Below are 16985 nucleotides of genomic sequence, written 5' to 3'. Positions count from 1 at the left end.
TGATGTCTATACTTAAGATCATGTGAAACTTATTCAGGTGTATAAAAGTCCATGTAGATGTCTGTTCAATAATGCCGATGATCGATATATGCAAGTCTTGCAAGGGAGAAGGTATGGACTATCAGTGGGAAGCAAACTGTGGGAAAAATAATTTCAGATTACTAAATTGTGCAGCAGTTGGATCTAGTCAATGTTACATGATGACTTGAATATGCAGAAAGCATTTTTGTCTTGATTTATAGATAGGTCTTATTGAACTGGACTGGAAGTCCAAAGTAAAAAAGTCTAAGTTGAGACTTTTAATGCCTATAACCCATTTGCTGTTTATATATTCTTCAGTTCATCTGTGGGACAGAGATCTCACAAATATGCATACGCAGTCAACTGATGAGCAGAAACAAATCAATAAGGAGCAGACCATTTAATAAGATATAGGTAGTAGATCTTTTGGTCTTTCTGAAAGTTTGTTACATTTGACAAGCCGTATTCATTTCCACATGTTTTTTCAACTGTTTTCTTAAATTGTAGGTTTTTATTTTATTTTATTTTTTTAAAATTAGGTTATGAAGCTTTTAGTAGAAACAGTTACTGGAACATACCTTGGAAGGAAATTAAAGCTGACCTTTGGATGACCTGATAGAAAATGACTGTTGTCGTCTTTGCAGGTTATACTACGATATACGTAAATGGTGCACGTGTATGGCTTGCTTTTTGTGATATGAAAATACCTTTGCCTATGCCATCTTTCTCAGTACAGGGCCACACACTAGCAGAAGTTGGTGTAGGGGGCTGAATTACAACTGCTGCAGAAACTACCATCAGAACGTTACTACTGTGTGTGTGTGTAATTGTTACTTTTTTCCACTAGTTTGCATTTATAATATATTATAAGAAGGGTCAGCAGCTAAGCTTATCATACTCTTCTGATTTCCACAGTCACCATTTTGAAAAAGTTATTCAACAAAACATTATGTCACTGTGTTTTGATAGTCTAATAGTCTTTTGGCTGAAAATTCTTTGTGCTTAGATGGTGGTGCTGTACTTGCAGTCATTTTAACATCTTTATGATATCATCTTTCACAGCAGAATCTTTTACATTTTACTCTATTTAAAGCTGTACTGTGCTTGAAAAGTCTGCTTTCAGACCAATCAATTTATTTCTGGTCTGAACCGGTTAAAGCTAATTGCACATTAGTAAACTACATTGTTAGAATTCTTTGTAGCCAAATACTTTACATATTAGGAAGCTGGATATTTAGGTATGAAAAACTGCAGTAACAAGAGTAATAAAACACATTAGCTTTTGCAACTTGTGTTCCCACATGACTTTTTTTTTTTTTTCTTTTAAGGTGTCTGTAAGAAGAGGTATAGTTTTAATGGACACAAGGGTTTAATTAGACTAGAGAACTCTGTTTAAAATGTCGGTTTATACACTGCAGAAGATACTCAGGACTTTTTAGGAAGTGCCTGAGCCAGAGCCCAAAAAGGTTGATGGCATCAGGTCTACTTATATTATGTTGGCCTTAAACTGGTTAAGTTAAGCTCTAATTGCAGCGTACAAGAAACAGTTGGTGGCTCAAACCGGGCTAGGGGGAACTTGGTGTCTTTTCTGTGTTCCTGAATTAGAGTATGGGAAAGCAGATAAAGATTGTTGAAAATGTTACTAAGGTATAAGGGCAAAAAGGTAACAGAGGCACTTAGATGCATAAGTGTTGGGACCCCATCGTGAATTATGCAAACCTGACTGCAGTCAGTCTATTCACTGTAGCTGTTCAACTCCTGGGCAGAGCAGGCAGTTGCAGGCAGTCTGCCTGCTCGTGGCTATGCTGAGAAACTGGGAATCGTCTGCTCCGAAACCAGAAGCCTTCCAAGCTCCCCAGCTGTGTAGGGGAGGGTTCAGAATGTTCAAGTAGCTTGCTTCCTGTGACAATGATTTCTGCCTCAACCCTCCTTGAAACTATAAAAGAAGTGTTTTCTTTGCTTGTCCAGCTCCACTTTTCTCCCCGTGCATGGGAGGAACAGGAAGGTGAATGGGCCTTCTCAAGAGAAAGAAGAAATGGTAATGAAGACAAAGCTGCTGCTTCTAGGGTGTGAATTGAGGTCCCTGCAGTTCCTCTGACCTGGATGTGCGCATTACATTGTCTTGTGCTCCACATAAAAGAGAAAACTAGATCATCTGAAGAAGGATGGCCTGGGGAATAGCAAAAGATGGCGTTACACCTCTGCCCTTGCCTGTTACTCTCTTTCCATTCCTTTCTTCTACCTAAAGATCTCCTGAAACAAGCGTTGCTCTGAGAAGCCTTGAGCTGACTCTGCCATTATTTTGAAATAGAGAGGACATAAAATGTTTAAAATAGCAGTAATTCCAAGGTTTTGAGTTTGAAAATATAGATGTAGAAATCAGATAATATGTAGCATGTACTTTTTTTTCCTCAGTATATTAAAGCACTTTTGTTTGTTGAAACTATACCTGTTGTCTTCAGCCCTTCTGCAAATCTGGCTCCAAAAATTACCAAAACAAAACAAACCCCATACTTATACTGAGGTAAGTTTAGTGCCCCAAAATGTGAAAAATGGAAAGCATTAGATAACTCTGGTTTGTCACCGCTACCACTTCTGTTTGTAACATGGTGGGATTTTTTTTTTTAATACTCCTGGTAATGTGTTCTGTACAGAATTTGGTATCCTTCATCATCATGTAGTTTTTCTCCATTTGTTTGTTTTTCAGTCTTACTCTGTTTACATCATCATATGGATTCCCAAAGTTCTTAAAATTCTCCTTTAGGGTCTGAGTTTAATCCCAGCAGATAATACCAGTTATTTCAGTGGAGATTCTTTTGGTTTGCCTCTTTAGAGAGAACTAAGACTTTAGATCTTTATGATATATATGCATTCAGCATTTATTATAAGTACTGATACACAGCAAAGTAGTTTAATCTGTGCATTAGCCCCTGGGCTATAGATATCCATGTTCAGCATATAGTTACACAAAAGGTGCGGTCTCTAAACGGTGTAAGGAGATAGTGTCTTGCTGCTTATATTGTGTTGCTCTGAGGTAAGGAGAAGGAATAAAACAAAGAGATTTTTTTGCCTTCTTTTAAAAAAAAATCTGTGAGGGGAAGTGGCATTATTTTGAAAAGGCAGTATCATATTTTTAACTCTGCCATAATTTCAATGCAGATAAAGATCTGTAGCATCTTTTATGCAGTGACAAGTTGGGTTGTTGGTTTGTTTTTTTTTTTCTAATCATATTTCTGGTTTGGGGTTGGGTTTTTTTCCGATAAAAAGGGAAGACTTTTAATGTTTTGAATGTTTTTAATTATCGTGAGCTAATATATGAACTTCAGTTTAAGAGATTCTTGACAGACTTCATAGAATGATAAACATTCAGCTGGATGAAAACTACTTGTACAGGTTGTGCACTGTGTGACTGGAATGGTTCTCTTCTGTAGTTAGGGTAGCACACAGTATAGGTGGCAAACAACACATCACAGTTACTTTTTGTAGATGACACTGGTATTGTTTCCTTCACTCCAATATTCTCATATACAATCAACATGCTGACATGGATGGTGGGATTGAGTTGCACCCTCAGCAAGTTCGCCGATGACACCAAGCTGCGTGGTGCAATAGACATGCTGGAAGGAAGGGATGTTATCCAGAGGGACCTGGACAGCCCTGAGAAGTGGGCCTGTGTGAACCTCACGAAGTTCAACAAGGATAAGTGCAAGGTCCTGCATGTGGGTCGGGGCAATCCTAAGCACAAATACAGGTTGGGCAGAAAATGGATTGAGAGCAGCCCTGAGGAGAAGGACTTGGGGGTGTCGGTGGATGAGCAGCTCAACATGAGCAGGCAATGCACACTTGCAGCCTAGAAAGCCAACCGCACCCTGGGCCGCATCAAAAGAAGCGTGGCCAGCAGGTGATTGTGCCCCTCCACTCTGCTCTGGTGAGACCCCACCTGGAGTACTGCGTCTGGCTCTGGAGCCCCCAACATAAGAAGGATGTGCACCTGTTGGAGTGAGGCTGGAGGAGGGCCACGAAGATGATCAGAGGGCTGGAGCACCTCTGCTATGAAGACGTGCTGAGAGAGTTGCCTGCCTCTTAGCCTGGAGAAGAGAAGGCTCTGGGGAGACCTTATAGCAGCTTTCCAGTACTTAAAGGGGGCCTACAGAAAAGCTGGGCAGGGACTCTTTATCAGAGAGCATTGCAGTAGGATGAGGGGTAACAGCTTTAAACTGGAAAAGGGTAGATTTAAATTAGATAGTAGGAAGAAATTCTCTACCGTGAGGGTGGTGAGGCACTGGAACAGGTTGTCCAGGGAAGCTGTAGATGCCCCATCCCTGGAGGTGTTCAAAGCCAGGTTGGATGGGGCTTGGAGCCAACCTGGTCTAGTGGGTGACAACTTTAACCAGTCTATGATTCTGTGAACTCTGTCGTACAATGTTCTGATTTAAATGTATTCCTATCATGATGCATTCCGGCTCTTCTGCAGAATACAAGTTTCAGAGTGAAATGAGTGTTCTGCATTCTCAAATGTTTAGACGTTAGCCACTGCCTCTTCCCCGCTGAGAAAGACTGACTTGGTTGGCATATCTCAACTAACAGGTAGATCTGCATTGAATTGGTGGGTTTGGTTTAGTTTCTGGCAGATCCAAAAATGGGATCTTTTTTAAAGGGTCAATGCAAAATAATGTTTCTGTTTGGGGTTTTTTTTGGCGAATTTTTTTTGGCAAGCATAAAATTTACTTTTAGGTTAAACGGCCTGATTCTTTCTTTAAATGTAAGAGTTGCATTATAATCATTTGTTTTGAAAAAGATCAAAGGCAATGGAAAATAAAAGCCATTTCAAATATTTTTTTCCCAAACACTTAATTTAAGACTTGGAAGAATTTTGATGGCTTTAGACTTCTAAAGGTTTTTAAAGATAGTTTAACAAAACAGAAATGTATTTGTTCCAGTGTTGCTTACTTCTTTGGTAAAGAAAACAGAAATCCCACCCCTCAAAAAAACCCAACACTAAATTGTACAAAAAATTGTCCACCTCTTTTCCAGAATTAGGTTAGCGCTGTCCTGTCCCTCTCTTCATACAGTTGCATAACCTAACAGCTATATAGAATTTCTGTTAATCAATGATCCTTTTTACTAGTGTTATCCATACAAATATGTACACTTACGTATTTTGCAATAACATTGTATTGCACACTCAAATTGTATGCGGTAGAAAAAGCTAATCAAAGAATATGAATGTTGATATGATACACTGTTAAAAAACCCAACTTCTGGGCATATAGAGTATAGTGCTTAGGCGATCTTTTTGTGCATTAATTTGATCCAGCAGTCTAATGCTTTTACTTGCATGTGTATTAACTGCTTGGGAATGTAGGGATGAAATTTGTCTGAATATCTAGGGGAGGTGATTTTGTTAATTGAAAACTTTCACATTCCATTACATGACAATATAACTGTAATCTTTATGTTATAAAATAATGATACCTAGTTTTTCATCTACCAAGATCTTCAAGTCATCCTCAGCAGAGCTGCTATCAATCCATTCATCCGTCCATGCCCCAGCCTGTATTGATGCTGGGGGTTGCCCCGACCCAGATGCAGGACCTTGCACTTGGCCTTGTTGAACCTCATGCGGTTCACACGGACCCACTCCTCCAGCCTGTCCCGTTCCCTCTGGCCAGCATCCCTTCCCTCAAGCGTTGTCAGCTGCACCGCTCGGCTTGGTGTCATCCACAAATTGCTGATGGTGGGCTCAGTCCCGCTGTGTGTGATTGATCAAGATATTAAATAGTATTGGTCCCAATACAGACCCCTGAGGCACACCACAAACCTCACCACAAAACTTTGTTTGCTTGTAAGAAAAAATTGCCATACCAAAGAGCCAAGGAACTTCCACATTTTAAGTCTTACTAGCTCTGAGGTTTGTTGGCATTGCTGATTAAGGCCTGATGTTTAAATATTAAATAGCCTAAACCAGCAGTAATTTTAAATGCATGTAAGTAAAACCCACCCATATTTAGAAAAGCATTTCCTGGAGAAAATAGGGAACTGAAAATCAAAACCATAAATTATTTTAGCTAGTGATTTCACTGAGCCAATGTGAAGAGAAAAGAGACAGTAAGGAATACAGTAAAAGGTAGGGTAGAAAGATAATAATGAAATAGTATAGCCATTAATAACAAGTATGGATATTAATAGATACACCTATAAAACTATTCTTTTAAAAATTAAGTCCTATGCTAATCAGTTTAAAGCATTACTTGAAACATGGCGGTGTGCATCACGTAGGGAATGCCAGCACTCTCCTTGGTTGGCCCAGGTTGTTTGCAGTGATACTCTGATCAAGGATTGATGTTTCATCAATATAAGGTTATAAAAGTGATTTCTACAAAAAAAGTGAACAGCATGTTTGAAGTCTGGTGTATTTTAACACCAGTTAATACATTCTTCAGCCATCTTAGGAGTTCTGTCCAGCAAACGTGTGAAATATTTAGTACTTCTGGCTCTGAGTTTGACCCTGGTTTTGGCAGTGTTATTTTGCTTGCATTTAAGAAGTAACATTTGCATTGTTTTTTCACCTGCATTCGGTCTGAAGAGTAGCACAGATGCAGAATAGAAATTAAAAAAATCACTGCTGTGTGCGTAGGTCGGAAGGTGGGGAAAGCACTAAAATGGATAGTACCCTTTGTCTTGTTGCTCTTCTAGAACAGAACTATTACGTTTCAGCTTGCTTGAGGAGACTAGCAGCATGTTAGTTATTTGAATGCGGGAAGAACTATTGGAAAACTGTTTTCCTCTGCTTATATGAACTGACCCATAGTAATACCACAAGCACTATATGTTGGCACTGCTTGTAACATACTCTCTCACAGTAATGTAGTACGTACTTAATTTTTTTATTTTATTTATTTTCATTTATTTATGAAAGAGTGGAGCTGGTACACAGCAGCATCTCTGTTGTTATGTTCTGGATCTTAGGATCATATTTGGTAAAATTTGCTGTGACTTTACCCTTTTAAGCTTTGCCTGTATGCTTCTGATGGCAGGAGCTAGAGACGTCTACTCTTAGTTAAGCCCTAAGGTGGAATTCCATTATTACTCCATGGTTAGTATTGCGTTACACTTATTGTAAAAACTGGTGTGATATTTCTTTCTTTTTCAAACTCATTAAAAACCTTCTTTATGTGTTCAGACTTCTAAACAGGAAGGAAGGAATAAACAGTCTTGGAGGGTGGAAATAAATCTTTAAAATAATGGATTTGTTGGATAAGGATATATTAAACACTATGTATTACATAAAGGATTTGTTAGGATAAGGGTTTCACTTCATTAGAATTTGAAGATGTGATTTTAAAAAGAGATAAAGTCTTCTAGAAAAACCCCCAGAACCAAATACAAATGCCTAAACGTCTTAGTTTATAACTCCCCACTATGTTTCATTCATGTGTCCTAATGTAAATTAAGTGACTCCTTTTAGTGCAGCTGGGTTATTAATACATGTCTATTTTAAACATTTGTTTTTTAAAAAATTGGCATACTTTTGCATGCAATTTTTAAGCTTCATATGCACTGCAAAGAGAATGGCTTTTAGGCAGGATGTTACTAGAGAGTCTACGCTCTGCTGAAGCGCAAGCAGCAACTGGAACTTTTATTTTCTGATCCTAATTGACTACCCCTGAAAACAAACACATGGGCTTCCTTTACTTGCATGCACTCAGGGGTTTTGTTCTGGGTTTTTAAATAAAATTAGGATGGGGAGAAGAGAGAAAACTATTTATTGTCAGATTTCTTTCTCTGAAGATACTTGTGAAGCGATAACATTTCACGTTTCTTAACTTTGGAGGAGTAATTTTGGTAAGGGGAAAAAGATTAGCGATATTTGGCAAAAAAAGAAATGATCCTCTCGACATTTTGTTCCTTCTACAAAGAAAAGAAATAAATTTTCAAGAATTCTGGTGAAAGTAGAGTTTCAGTAGCTACTTTCAGGAAACATTCGATGTGCTTTCAATTAGAAACTAAATTGTCCCACATGCATTTCAAGCTCCATACACAAATCGCCTTTTCACTTGAAACTTTTTATATGTGGTCTCTTGCCAGAGGACACTCTTCCAGTCTGACAACATCCATGGCTGCTTAAAGTGTTTTTGACATACAAGTCAAAGGAAAGCTGAGTTTCTTAATGCTCAGATTATTTTTCCTTATAGGCTGTCTTTAGGCATATTGGTAAAACATATCATAAGCCCTTCTTTTATGCATGAATTCAGCCATAATGGTAGTATGATCATTGTAAAAAAATATTTTGGCTACTGATTGAATATGGCGGTTTTAATCTGGTGTAAAAACGCCTCCTTCCTCCCTTCTACTCTTTTTAACACACCGAACTTTTCTAATGTAGGTCAGGAGCGGTGTCAGAATCGTTGTTTAAGGAGTAATACTGAGGCCAGTAAGATTATTGTTAGACTTGTCTGTGGGGCTTTGTTTTCTTTTGGGTGGTGGTGCCTAATTAATGCAACTTTTTCCTATATACTCTATTCATCAAAACTCATATTTGCCTGTTTATTTGAAAATGCTAAATGGAGAGAGAATTTTGCTTAACTGTGAGAACTGAATAAATTTAAATGCACCCAATTTACAAAGAAACTAATTCTCCGGTACAGAACTCATATAACTATCAGCTTTTTATAGTTTCCTGTAATGATTAATTTCATAGGGTTGTATCCACGTTTTCATTTCTTCAAACTATAAAATTTGTTGGGATTTGACAAAATTTCTTTAACAAGTTCTCACAGAGTTCAAGTACCTATGGTAGTGGGTTTTTAAAAGACGACCAATGGCAATGTGGTTTTTGGAATCCTTCCTAATAATACAGGGGGTTTTATCCTATGCACTGGAGCCAGACATGGAAATTTTGTGTTGTCAGTTTATGGTTTCCAGAAAGATAAAGAGTTTCATCAGGATTTCTTAAATATACTTTCATCTAAATTATTGTGAGACCATTTTGGCTGGGGGTAGATGTGAAGGGTTAGAAAACAGGAAAGAGAAGATAAGCTTATACGTTAAGAATAAATGAATTCCTGTATGTTACATTTTTGTAATATTCTGATTAAATGGAATTTGACCAGTCTTTCTAATGGTATTTTTGGCTGAAGAAACACTGCTGTTTAGACGCTTTAGGTAAGTAAGTGGCTGTGCTTTTACTTAAATAATTGATCAAAATATTAATATACTGCTGATTTAGATTTTACAGTTCAGACAAGCTGATCACGTAGGAGCAATACCAAGGCTTTCTTTTCCAGGAGAATGGAAGCAGTCTGCTTTGAGGTGTTTGAGAGAACTAGCAGCTCCTATACTATGGCCTGCTGTGATTTACAGATTTGTACATTTTACCCAGGAATACAAGAAGCTAGATTTACTGACACAATGATTTCTCATGCCTGTTTTTACATTGCCTTAGGTAGAGTTGCTGCCATCTTTAACCCCTCTTTCTTCTTCCAATGGTTACTTGATTCTGATGCCTTTGTTCCTATCATGTCTTTATATTTTATAAATCGTGAATTTTGTGTTAATTTTTTAAAATCTTCTGGTTTACAATTCGGTTTTCCTTCTGTTCTTCAATCAAACCTACCAGTTGAAATGCAGGCGCTTGCTGACAGTCTCGTGATACCGTCTCTAAATTGCCTGTTTTTCTGAAAAAGTCCTTTTCTTTCTAGCACTTTGTGTCATGCTATTTTAGGCAGTTTTATGTAAATAGAAGGTAAAACCTTGAACTGCATTAACAATATTGGTGTAGCCTTTTATTTAAGAGTTTCAGCTCAACCTCATCTAATCAGAACAACACATAGTCACTGATGTCTTAGGAACCTTAACAAAATAAATCAGAAACAGAGTAAGAGGAGGATCAGTTCGCAGCACCCTGACTTTCCTGCAGCCAAGTGATGAAGTATCTTATAATAAAGCTGGGATAAAAAAGCAGTTTTGTTTGGGTTTTAATTAGTATTAGGCTCAGACTATGCTATGTATTGCGGATTTTGAATACTGGTCAATAATGATAAAATCTTGCAAGGTATTTTTATCGATTTCTGAACAAAAGAACAGGACTCATCTTCCAACATTACTTTAGGAAATATATGATATAAACTGTCTTCTCTTGGGATTTTTTGGTATTTAAATTAGTGGTAAAATTTTGTGCTGAAGTTACTTTTGAAGCCAACAAAATATGTTAAACTAGTGTGCCAGAAACCTGTGGAAGGAGAAAGCAATGACCAGCTTTGGTTTAAGATTCATTTGGGTCTAAAAGTAAAGAATATCAGAGTAAACTTAATGTGAAGAAAAAGATCTGATTACCTATCAGTTTTTTGGGAGTGTTTTAATCACCTTGACAAGTGAGCATCATCAGGAAATCCCAGGTGTGGCATCTGGTTATGTAGGATTATAAATCATTTGTGTGTGCAGAATTATAATGAATTTGTATGTGCAAAGAAAGTGGTTACCCAGAACTACTCCCAATTGCAGTGATACAGATGTCATATAGGGGATATAATGGAAGTGTAATTTCGTAGGTGAGTGCATCTCTGAGGGATTTTAGTATAGACCTTGATGGTTGCAGAGATGATGGCACAAGTACTTTATCAAGGATGTAAGTATCAAGAGTTCCATTGAATACAGTTCAGGTTAAAAGAAACTGTCCCTGGTGTTTGTTGTTTGTTTGGTTGTTTTTTTTAAAAAGTTTTTTATTAGGCTCTCTGGGCTTTTTATTAAAAGAAATTAAAAAGACAAAGTAGCACTGTTCCAAAAAATGATGTAATGGATAAAAACCGGTTTCCTTAGTCTATAAGGATTTCATGAAATATTCAGAATATCTCTTGGTTAGCTGTTCAGGCAAATTTGAAGCCCTCCAGATGACCTCAGATAGAAAAAGAATCAGTATTTAAGGTGTCATGCACGTAAAGTGGTAGTATCCTGGAATCAGTACCCCAAAAGTATATCCCTGAATCAGGTACCCCAAAAGAAAAAACGCATACATAGAACAACATAAATTCCAGAACTGAGCCTTGTGGGAGTCTCCAAACATTTGAATCTCATTGGAAGAAAACCCACACAAAATAATAAAGTGGGAGTCATTTTCTGATCTTCTCCAGAATCCTGAAGTCTGCTTCATTTTACCATCAGGGATAGAGGAGAAAAGCTTTTAAGTCAGCCAGCATCAGATTGATTCATAAAGCAAACAGGAAAAGTATTATGAGGCAAGGCTTCACGCTATGATAGACATCTAGGAATACTCATCTCTGGCAGTTTATTCATCTTTGGCTAAGGGGGTGGAAACTCTGGTTTGTCTCCCTGGGTAATGTGTGGAATCCTGTTTATACTCCAGCTCAGTTTATGTGGCCTCGGGGAGCAAAGTCTGGTCTTAGAATTAGCTGTAATTTTTGCTGATCTGATAGCGGTACGACTGGCCAACTATTTTTCCATGACTTTTGTAGGAGAACTATATGACAAATCTAGGACATACTCTTATTTTTTTTAAAACATTTGTGTAGTGAAGGTACTTGTTTAATCTGAGACCAACAGCTGGTGGTGATTGAGAGATTCCCTGTATAGGTGATTTGCAAAGACTTCTTTCTTTTATAATGTGGAGAATTGTAATTAAAAAAAAAAAAAAAAAAAAAAAAAGAAAAAGGTCCATTCAGGTATGCTTTTTCATAAATGCCCAGTGCAAAATTAGAAATTCACTGTTGTCATATGTTAGAGGTAATTTAAATATACATGCATATATCTGCAGTATATTTAATGTCATAAAAAGGCATGCAGACCTACTTAACTTTAGCTATGCATTCAAACACATGCACCTAATCTAACTCTTCAGGCACTGCTGTGGCTTATCGAGATATCAATGGGCTATTTCAGGTCAGAACCTAATTTAACACTATAACCATTACATTTGAGTGCATGCCTTCTATGGAAACAGCAGAGTGGGCAAGACAGAGCACATCCAACTCTTTCTTTATATTGCTGTTGACTAAGGTGTCATAGGTACCACTGTTAGCTACAGCACAAATAGGGAATGAAAAACTGCCCGTGCCCCTAGATGTTTGCAGACTAAGAGCATGAACAGAGGAGTCTGAAAAAAGAGATCGAACTGGTGTGATCTAAACGGTCTTGATTTACCAGCCATTTAACTGTAACTTGGCTACTTAACTGTAATTCTACAGATCGTAAGTATTGATCTATTTCTGTATACATAACATTTTCTGTTACCTATAGACAGCTTCTTATATTTCAACCAAAAATGCATGCCAAACCTAACCATTTCAGGATGGGTGTCTTGATACCATGTCCTGTCATATACTACATTTCAAGTTTAAGTAATCTACGTTCAGTTAAATGGAGCACATACGAATAACTTGTCTCTTTCAGTTATTTTAATGTATTAAGTCACACAATTTTTGGAGTGTATTATATAAAGATGTTTATTATCAGTAGATTTTAATTTAATGACGTGCCCCAAATCACTCCTACTATAGTCTTTAAAGAGTGGTTGTTTCTCAAAGTCATTGATAAGCAATACGCTTGTTGCTAAACAGAACAAGAAATTGATTGATAGTTCGTGATACAAAAAATTATGACTTTTAAGCTTGTGGGTGGTTAGGGAGGCAAAACCCAGAAATGTACTAGTATAAGCTGAGGTGGGGGGGGGCAGGATATTGAATTTGCACAATCCATAGCTGTTTATATTTTTGATTGTTAGTCTATGAATCGATTGACAAGTTATACATTGTTTGCTTCACTCAAGAAAAGAGGATTTGAGAGATGGGAATAAAGATAATTAGGACCCACAGTGTTATGTTTTCTTGGATTCCCCCCCGCGCCCAAATTTATGAGGATGAGCTGGGAGAGGCATAATTTGGAAGATACAACAGCTCGGGTTCTGGAGTCAGCTAATGTCTTTGCGGTGAATGAACCAAGCTTCTCAGCCTACCAGGCAGAGATGTATTTTTTGTGGTTATAAAGTTAGTTTGAGTGTGTACCCCACTGGGGCAGAAAGAACAGGGAGAGAAAGGCATCTACCATGGCTATCCTGTCCTTCGTCGGGGAAGGGCTCTAAAAGACAGAACTGTATCTGTCCTAATTCAGTTTTGTTTTCTAATAAACTGCTCAGATGGTTTGTGGGAGGGTTACAAGCATCATCAGATTCTGAAATGGTGATGTTTCATAACATCTTTACATTGGTCTGTGTAGATATGTGAGGTTTTTTATTGAAATATTTCATACCAAGATAGAACTTCTGTGTTTTACGAGGCCGAGTCCTGCCATCTTTACCCTCCTTTTTTATAAAGACTAGTAGACATTAATTCTCTTAACTGCATGCCTTAACTAATGCAATCTATTTTTCTTTTACCTGTGGATTAAGATGCATAAAAAATATTATGAAAATGTGAAAACTGAAATGTAATTGCTACTGTAGAGGGTGCTGCGTCAACCCACTATATAATTATTATCCTTAAAATGTCAAATTTAAATACAATGTCTTTAAATTGCTTATTTCAGATATTAAATGAAAAACTAAGAAGAAACTACAGTAGAGGATTTTAAATGACTTAACAGTATTTGAATTAGTAACAAAACTGAATTAATTAAGTTTTGATGTTTAGGCAGAAGCAGCAGCATTGTATTTGGACTAAGAAATTACTTGCTGGCTTTGTCACTGTTGACATTAATTATTGATCGGGGTTTCAGAAATAGCGCATGTGCTGTCAGAGTTGACTGTAATGTAAGACAAGTGCTGCGGTGATGCTAGAGGGATTAGAGAGAGGGAAGCACCTGTAGCATTTGGAGTTACATGCTTCTAATCATCAGACGTTTATTTTGTTGTAATAAATTCATATGAGTGATTGAAATAATGGAACGATGAGTCGTCAGGCTTATTTCTATCGTGTCCCTCCACAGGAATTGCATAGAAGAACTCAACTTCAGCCCGAGCCAGCAAAGACAAAGGCTCTTCAAACAGTTATTGAAATGAAGGTATGGTCTTTGCATGTTTTACCGTATGTTATTTTTGTAGCATGAACTCATGTACTGGATCTGCCTGGGATGGGGTTAATTTTCCTCATGGCAGCCTGTGTGGTGCTATGTGTTGAATTTGGGACCAAAACAGTGTTGATAACACACTGATGTTTTAGCTGTTGCTGAACAGTGCTTACACAGCGTCAAAGCTTTCTCAGTCTTTCACTCGGCTCCCTGCCCCACAAGCAGTTTGGGGGTGGACAAGAAGCTGGGAGGGAATGCAGCCGAGACAGCTGACCTGAATTGATCAAAGGGATATTCCGTACCGTGGAATGTCATGCTCAGCAATAAAACGAGGGGAGGACATTCAGAATTATGGCATTTGTCTTCCCAGGTAACTGTACGCGTGATGAAGCCCTGCTTTCCTGGAAATAGCTAAACATCTACCTGCTGGTGGGAAGTAATGAATGAATTCCATAATCTGCTTTGCTTGCCTGCACAGCTTTGCTTTGCCTATTGAACTAGCTTTATCTCCAGCCACGAGTTTTCTCACTTCTGCCCTTCCGATTCTCTCCCCCATCCCACTGAAGGGGAGGGAATTGAGCAGCTGTGTGGCACTTACCTGCCTACCCCAGGGTTAGCCCACAGCAATTTATAACTTTTACTATTAAATCATTAAATGTTTCCTTTGCTTCCTTTTACTTCTGAACTTATTTTGCTGTTAAGCTAGGAATAAGTAGTATTTCTTTCTCCCAGACTATTTGCTTAATAAGACTTGATTAAAAAAATCAAGTGCAGCATTGCTGAATAATGAGAACTGAATATGGCTTTTAAAAAGAGTTGGGGGCAAAAAAAAGTTTCAGGTGAGCCAAAGTATATGGAATAAATGGACAAGAGAAGCAAACACAAACTGTCCAAGGCCGATGTAAAGTGTTTTTCTTCTTGATCTTTAGAAACAATACCTCTGTTGGTGGTTATTTGGCCATTGTTTTACATCTAACCTAAGGAAAATCTTCATTGCATCAGTAGAGTGATGTGACAAAATGTGATGCACCTCCTGTCTTAGTCCTGAATATAGTTTCCTCTTTTTGATATATAATATTACTAAAGTGTCGTGGCTTTTTTCCCCCACAATAACAAAAGGTAAAAAAAAATAATTTAAAAAGTGAAAACTGATATTTTCCTATAATTCTATGACTCTGGAATATACATCTTTAAGAAAAATACCATGAGACTTGAGATAATTTGTGAGTTGGCAGTGCTGCCTGAAATACTTTAATGATGGTCTTTCATTTCAGTCTTAAAAGGAAGTGCAAATTAAAGGCTTCATTTTGCCAGTGACTTCTGTTATGAGCAAATGAGTTCAGCATGTCTGAACATTGTGGTAAACGCATAGTTACAACAACAGCAGGACTTAATAGCTACAGTATCTGCTTTTTAATAGGTAATAATTAGCTTGGATTATATGAGTAAAAAGAAGGTTCATCGATTTCAATATTCCATCTTCTGATATGTGTTTGCGTTGGACCTTCCCTGTTTGTTCTAGTTGAGAAGTCTACGGAATCTAAAACGTGTGTCTGACAGTAACATGTTAGCCTAAGCATATGAGAAAGCCAGGCTGAGAAACTTTTTTCTTGCTATTAATATTAAGAACTATAAATGTAAAAGTTTTGGGATACAGAGATAGCACGTTAGAATAATTTATGGTCTTCCATATAGGTTATTAATGATGTAGATGTTATGTTGCAAAATAATTTGCAATTCCTCTTCCTGTACCAAAACTCTTTGAAAAGAACGAGGGCTGGGGGGGGAACGGGACATGACACACGAATGACACACGCAACGACTGCAGTTGCAGCCACTGTGACAGTGTCTGTCCCTGAAGACAGTAAAGTCTCTTCTGTTTGTCTCCCAGGAGAGTTGGGAGTGCTGCGATCTTCCATTTTTAACAAATCTGATCTTTGTAATGAGGGCTTTCGTGTGTCACAGGTGACGCTGTAATTGTGTTGCTGCAGCGTTCTGATGTGGAGCCGCCTTTGGGCTCTGAGGCACACAGTTCTGTCGTTCCCTGTGAACACGAGACACAAGCTCCCCTGGGGCTGTCCTCTCTAAAACAGGCCTAATATTGAAAAGAAAAATGGGCAAATGTAAGATGTTGAAATCCAGATGATTAAACAGCAGTTTTCATTACAAGTTCCAGCTTTGGAATGTTTTCAAGTAAATTTAAATTGTCTTAATCCAGACAGCGTTTGTTTTGAAAAAAATGTGGAACATTTGTTTTGAATGATCAAGCATTGAAGCAATAATTTCCCTACAGTGTTGAGGGTAGAAGAAGGGAGAAGATTACCCTCTAATATGGCAATCTGAGGCCATACTCTCCCCCACGCAGAGGCTGCAAGCAGTATACGTTTCTCTTTGCTGCACCCAACCCTTCCCCCCCTCGCCACGTTAGCTTTTCTCTGAGTCCCCTCCCCAGCTCCCCCGGGCTCTGCCAGGAGGCAGCTTTCCCTCCTTCGCAGTTCTCTCTTCTTTCCTATGTTTTTCTTCTGTCTCTTGCCACTGCCTGAATGCTTTCTGGCTTTCTGTCCCTTGTCCCAGTCATCCAATGAAGGATACCCGTTTCTCCTACTTATCTTGTGTGTGATTTTTTTTTTTTTTTTTGATCCTAAACAGCTTTTCTTTTTCCCTACCTGTCCTGTCATGCTCATCAGTTCTCTCTGAAAACTTTGCAAGTAGTTGCTTTTTCTTACAGCAGTTGTATTTTCTGCATAACTGTTGTCTCGACCACTCTCTGTCTTTCTATCTTCTGTATACTTATTAAAAAAAAAAAAAGGAGGCAGACAAAAAAGATAAAAAATTCACATCCTATGTCTTGACTCCTGTTTCTGTTACTTTATTTATTGCTTTTCAGATATCTGTTGTCTCTTCAGATGCATTGCACAGGCCTTTCTTTCCTAACTTTCTGGTTTTGC

General features: G+C 37.9%; 1 protein-coding gene across 1 annotated transcript in view; it reads left to right on the top strand.

Moving 5' to 3' along the window:
- The window catches only part of ERC2 (ELKS/RAB6-interacting/CAST family member 2), a 370025-nt gene that overhangs the window by 98859 nt on the left and 254181 nt on the right, over window positions 1-16985 (top strand). Inside the window, exon 5 of the mRNA XM_054216425.1 lies at window positions 13957-14031. Within this exon, the coding sequence (XP_054072400.1) occupies window positions 13957-14031 (75 nt within the window). The remainder of the gene's footprint in view (window positions 1-13956; window positions 14032-16985) is intronic.

Source organism: Rissa tridactyla, chromosome 10 (assembly GCF_028500815.1).
Source record: "Rissa tridactyla isolate bRisTri1 chromosome 10, bRisTri1.patW.cur.20221130, whole genome shotgun sequence".
Lineage (NCBI taxonomy): Eukaryota > Metazoa > Chordata > Aves > Charadriiformes > Laridae > Rissa > Rissa tridactyla.
Note: the sequence above shows the minus strand (reverse complement) of the source record. Positions and strands in the feature narration are given on the sequence as shown.